At 40.4% G+C, this 6486-nt stretch overlaps 1 protein-coding gene across 1 annotated transcript in view; it reads left to right on the top strand.

Moving 5' to 3' along the window:
- LOC119424982 (beta-hexosaminidase subunit beta) overlaps positions 1-4645 on the top strand; it is a 14462-nt gene extending 9817 nt beyond the window's left edge. Inside the window, exons 8-9 of the mRNA XM_037692505.1 lie at positions 1248-1422; positions 4551-4645. Coding sequence (XP_037548433.1) covers positions 1248-1422; positions 4551-4645 — 270 coding nt within the window. The remainder of the gene's footprint in view (positions 1-1247; positions 1423-4550) is intronic.
- The last annotated feature ends 1841 nt before the right edge of the window (positions 4646-6486 follow it).

Below are 6486 nucleotides of genomic sequence, written 5' to 3'. Positions count from 1 at the left end.
ATTATTTGAAGGTTGGCGTTTTTTGTATTAAAAACACTTGTCTTTCATTGGTGGGATGAAATATGCTAATTTTTTGGGACAGGCATTTTGGGTTTTCATGAGCTGTATGCCATAATCATCAGTTTTAAAACAATTAAAGACCTGAAATATTTCAGTTGGTGTGCAATGAATCTGAAATATATGAAAGTTTCATTTTTATCATTACATTATGGAAAATAATGACCTTTATCACAATATGCTAATTTTTTGAGAAGGACCTGTATATATATGTATATATGTATATATATATATGTATATATACATATATACATATATACATATATATATATATATGTATGTATATATGTATATATACATATATACATATATATATATATGTTTGTATGTATGTATATGTATGTATATATATGTATGTGTATGTATATATGTATATTTATATATTGTATTGCATTTTAAATCCTTCCCACACTCTAGCAAAATTCTAAACAATGTTTCTAAACGCTCTAAAGAGCACAGATTGTCATGATTTCAGCTCCCTGCCACCTACAAGCCTCCTGGCCACGCCCACTTCTCAGCTCTGCACTGAAAACAGGTGATCAGCTGCGGCAGGAAGTTTATCCTGCAGTATGGGCTGCACAGAGGTGCAGGAGGTGCTAAATTATTTAAAATAATTAATTTTAAATAAAAAACTCCATGCTGATCGTGCAGCTCATCCATCAATCAGCCAATTGTGTGTAATGTCCAATCTTATTTTGAAAAATCGCGATAGAGCGAGTGCGAGTCCACGATAAACGAACTGCGAAGTAGCGAGGGGCTACTGTATTTCATTGTTCTACCAAGTGACTGATCAATCCTAAAGCAGATGTCAGTAGACTTATTGGTAGATATGTATAAAGCACCAAAAGCAAATTGGTCCCAGTCAATTCAAATTTCACAAAAAAGATGCAATTTTTGTTCTGACACGAATCTTCTCAAGAAGAAAATCTGAACAGCTGAAGCTATTCCATTTACTCCTCCATTAAAAAGCCCAAAATCATTAATTACTTGTAAATTACAGACATGTTGAAAAAATTACCAGCAAAACAAACTGGGTTTGTCCAAATTTTTGACACAGACCTAAAGAGATGTTGATCTCCTGATACAGGCGGTCAGTTCAAACTATTCCTTTAGCTCTTTAGCTTTAGCCAGTGACTGATCTGATGATGTAACTGAACTAAAAGCAGAAGCGTGGCCTCTAACACCTGCAGCTCAAGCCTGACACTGTAGTTCATGTGTGGATCGGAGGAGGGTGTGATAAGGAGGTTGCCAATGTGACGGCAGCAGGATACACCACCATCCTCTCCGCCCCGTGGTACTTAGATTATATTAGCACCGGACAGGACTGGCAGAGGTACTACAAGGTTGAGCCGCTCAACTTTAATGGTCAGTTTCAAAGAAAAATTCTGTTTGTCTCGAATCAACAAATTTATGAAAGAGAATTTGATTTTTGGTTCAACAGGTTTACAAAAACTGCACAGTTGTGATGAGTCAGACTGACGTTAGGGGGAACATGGGGTGGTGGGGCTGATGGTCAATTTGAAATAATACCCACACTGCCCATTAAAACCTTCTCTCCAAACCCCTGTGGGGTGACGGGTATGTCCCCATGAGCCAGGAGACAAGAGTGGTCCTTCATAAAAGTGGTCCAAGACTGAAGATCCTCCATGACATTTGTTGCAGATGTCATGATGTGAATGAAGATGAGCTATGGCTTTTGATCTGGCTGATACTGATCACTTCATATGTGTGTGCTGTTTAGCTGAAACCAGACACACTTATCCACATCTGGAAAGGAGACGAGCAGAAATACCAGATGGAGATGGAGAATGTTACAGCGGCAGGGTACCAAACCCTGCTGTCCTCTCCCTGGTACCTGAACCGTATCGCCTACGGCCAGGATTGGCAGGGCATGTACAGGGTCGACCCGCAGGACTTTAAGGGTTTGTGTCTGCATCATTGTTTTTTTTGTTGTTTAATTTGTTATAGTTGTTGTTGGGTCCCGACCCGTTTACCTGGTTATGGGTCTTATTTTACACAGATTTGTATCTTTCACTCACAGAACTGGTCTAAGTAAAATTACAGAATCATCATCATTATTATTAAATGCAAACAAACAAATTGTATAGTCTAAAATTACTTATTTTAAAATGATCTAAAATTATTTTAAATATTTATAATATTTTTGTGTTGGCTAAGATCAGTTAGAAGTTGCAGCCATTTTAAATTGGATTGACTCATAAAAAAAAAAATCAGTGTATGTACATTCAAAGATAAATTCTTGGGTTTTATTCAGATCCTTCCAGTTGTTCATAAGATATTTTGCTAACACACACACACACACACACACACTATGTAAATGCCTGCCCATAAAAGGCAGGCAATAAAAAAATAAAAGTACTTTTTAGATTGTTTCCATATTAATCTAATAGTATGAGAACTGCCAGGGGAGTGGTGGCGCAGAGGTTAGTGAAGGTGAGCCTGTGATTGGAGGATCACTGGCTCAACTCCCGGTACCGATAACATCAAAATGTGGGTGGGAAAGATGAAACACCCACACCTGCCTCCACCCTCATTTGTTCCACTCTGGGCCCTTGAGCAAGACCCTCAACCACCACCATCTGATCCCCCGGGCGCCCTACACAGCAGCTCTCTGCTCCACACAGAGGGCTGTGGTAGCTCGGTGGTCTGTGGTTGCGTCAGGGAGGACAGCCGGCGTAAAAACAATTGTCATGTCTATGTGCAAGTTGGTTACCCCCGAAGAAGGGAGCAGCCGAAAGAAGGAAAAAAAGTATAAAAACTACCATTTCCTATCAGTACCATCCTATGAGCCAAGATACTGAACGTCTTGTTCAGAAGTTAGTATCATCATCAGGAGGTTCTATTGTCTGAAGGTTTGTGCAAATCTAAAATAAACCATTGAATATGTACCTCATACTACACACAGAGTTAAGATCCCTGAGCGATGACCAATGGAAAGTTTCAATGACGGAGCCAGACTCTGTGAGGACATCGATCTGAGGAAACCAGAGGAGAGTAGAACTCTTTGAGAACATATAACATCAGTTTGTGAAGGAGCACTCACCCACCCCCACATAGAAACAAGTTCTGTTAATAACTCAATAATCCAGGTAAAAAATCCAACAAAGTCAGGTCATCTGGACGGTTTATTTTTTTTGTTGAGACATTTCATCCTTCATCCAAAGGACTTCATCAGCTATAGCCGTCGGCCATGGCTGCCTCAGAGGAGTCGACAAGGGAGAGGGTGGGCCCAGAAACTGTCTTCTCACCAGCAAACTGGTTGGTCCTCTATGTGAGTGTGCTGCTTGTGGGACTGAGTGTGTTTGTGGCTCCTCGGACTGATGGAAGTCCTTCGGATGAAAGACGAAAAACGTCCAGATGACCTGACTGAACTTTGTTTGAAGTTCTGTTAATATTTCTGGAAACGTGTTTGTCATGAGTTTTTGATATGGTTGTTGAGACATTTTAACCCCCCCCGTTAGGTTTTCTTTCAGCTGCTCCCTTTTGCAGTGAATTAACTTGCATGAAATATTTGGCAATTATTTTATGCCAGAACTATTTGATACAACCTGGGCTTAAACCAGGATTACAAGGCTGTGGCACTTAACCACTGAGCTACTGTTGCCCCCATTGTCATCCCACCCCCTTTCAATGGCTGGTGGTAAAGGAATTACAGATAAGTTTCCAGACTAACCTGGTTTGAGTTCAAAACTATTTTACTTCAGCAACAACAATCTGAAGCACAAACTCATCATTTAGAGGTAAAAGTACATTTATTATCTCCCAGGTGTGGAGTGATCACATATCTTTCTATGTCTGTACTGTTAGCAAAATATCTCATGAACCAGTGGACAGATTTTAATGAAACTCAAAGTGATCCGTGGATGAAGATCTACAACTGAATAAACCTTTTGGAGTCGATCCCATTCAAGATGACAGCTCCAGCGAAGCATAGCAACATAAAGTGTAATGTGTCAGTGTTATGTTATGGATGTTGAGCTTGTCTGTAATGTTCTGCAGTCTTCCTGAACACGTTCAGTCAAGTTACAAGAAATTATAAAAAATATGCACAGAGTCTGACAAACAACTCAGCCCCTTCTTAATGTAAGATTATCTTGGATTAAAACTGTCGAGCAACTTGCATCCTTTTAAGGAATGTTTGACTTTTATTTCTGCATTAGATATAAAATATCTAATATTCAGACTTCACTTGTTGTCATTCATGTCTTCAGACGTGTGCTGATAACTCAGAGCAGCACTTTGAGTCATGTATTATGTTTCTGTTTGGATCCAGCTCGGACTGAGCTGAACCCCTGACCCTGATCTGACATGTCACCACTGTGTGAGTCAGTGTAAGCCTGTTGAATGAAGGAAGGGGGAAATGATCATTTTACTAACATTTAATCACAATTTAACAAAACACTTTATTTTCACTCATTCAGAGAAACATAAACTGACTTATGGTAATCTTTTTTATTAAAAACAATAAACAGGAACTGAAGAACAGAAGAAGCTCGTGATTGGCGGAGAAGCTTGTTTGTGGGGAGAATATGTGGATGCTACAAATCTCACACCTAGACTCTGGTAATGTTCCCATGAACCCTGTTTGAGTTACACAAAATCTTATTTTTACATCCTCAATCTTAAAGAGTTGGCATTTTGTGTAAAATGTAAATAATAACAGAATGCAACAATTTGCCAATATCATAAACCCATTTTTTCCCTTTATGAAACATCGTCCTGATGCATGCTCAATAATCCAGGTTGATCAATCGAACAAGGTTGAATCAGGTCCTCTGGATGGATTCTTCTTGTTTAAACGTTTAGTCTTTTATCCAAAGTAGCGTATTTTCCGGTGTATAAGTCACATTTATTATGTGTTTATTTAATGGTCAAAGCAGCTTCATTTTGCCTGGGTGGCATGGCGCCATCCATCCATCTATCCATTGCGGCCGGAGCCACTAGCTCTCCAGCGTTCCTCCGTCTGCACCAGCTGAGTGAAGCGAGCGCACACAGGAGGACTCGCTGTTGCAGTTCTTCAAAATTTAAGTGTCGGTGAAAAATTGCGTTATGAATATGGGGGAAAAAAACGTATAGAAGTGGCTTTGGCGTATAAGTTGCAGGACTGACAAATCTATGCAAAAAAAAACCTGCTACTTATACGCCGGAAAATACGGTACTTCTTCAATCTGAGGAGCTGCAACAAACTCAACAGCACCTTCTCATAGTGGATCAACCAGTTTGCTGCTGACAGCCAAAACTAGCTGTTCACATGTAAAAGGAGGACCATCAGCCTAACAATGGATCGTTAGTGCCCTGATGGCTGTTTACTATTCACAGTGGGCTGAGTGATACTAGGAATAACAGCACTGCAAGAGGGGGACAGTTAAACACGAAGGCCCACACCCCTGTTTAATGATGGACGGTTTATTTTCACAAAGATGGCCTCCTTTACTCCTCTCATACCATCGTTCCTCTCTGTCCAGGATGTGAACATCTTCATCCCTGAACAAGTGACCTCTGGCCTGGAGATGAGTGTAGACCGCAGAGTCCTGGCCTGACGTTTCAACAAATAATCTGTCCAGAGGACCTCATTTAACCTTGTTAGACTATGAAACATTAGCATTTGATACTTTTACTAAAAAAATGGTACCATTTAAGGAAGAAAAAAAAAAGATAATTTTGAATTTAATGTCAGCAGCACATCTCAAAAGTTGGGGCAAGAGCAGCAACAGGTTGTAGATTTTAGAGGTCTGTATACAAAACAGCTGAAGAAAAAACTCGTTGGTATGAATCGTTGGTTACGTCCTGTAACCCCAGATTCTATGAGTATAGGCGAAGCCCTTTAAGGCTGTTGCTGGTTAGTTTATCCCGTCATGCAAAGCATTGCACTGAAAAAATTAGTCCACGCCCACCTGTTGTGTGGGCCCCACCCGGTCCATATAAATTAAGTTAAGAGCGGGTAATCGGCTCCCAAATAGCTTTTTTCTTCAGCCATTTAGGAGCCAGTGAGGCCCGATGCTACACCTACACTCATAGAATCTGGGGTTACAGTACGTAACCAACATTCTATTTCGTATAGGCTTCGCCCTTTAAGGCTGTCGCTGGTGGGTTAAGGGCGAAGCAGATGTAGTCTCCGCCTCACTGGGTCCATTCGAACACCATAAGAAGCGCTCGCTTGCCCAAAAAAACATCTTGTCACTCGGCTCTCCATGTGCGTAAATACGCATTGCGTAATTACGCGCACCATGCACAGATGCGCACTGTGTAATTTATGCGTTCCGAGTGCATGAACGCCTCGGAAAGGTTTTCAATAAAAAAAAAAGGAGAGGCTGAAAAAGGCTGTGAACAGAGCAGATCCACGGCTCTTCAGTATGAACAGATTAATAATAAATGAACTGATTATTAATCAAATGAACTGATTGGTGA

The sequence above is a fragment of the Nematolebias whitei genome, chromosome 18, assembly GCF_014905685.2.
Source record: "Nematolebias whitei isolate Nwh7 chromosome 18, NemWhi1, whole genome shotgun sequence".
NCBI lineage: Eukaryota > Metazoa > Chordata > Actinopteri > Cyprinodontiformes > Rivulidae > Nematolebias > Nematolebias whitei.
Note: the sequence above shows the minus strand (reverse complement) of the source record. Positions and strands in the feature narration are given on the sequence as shown.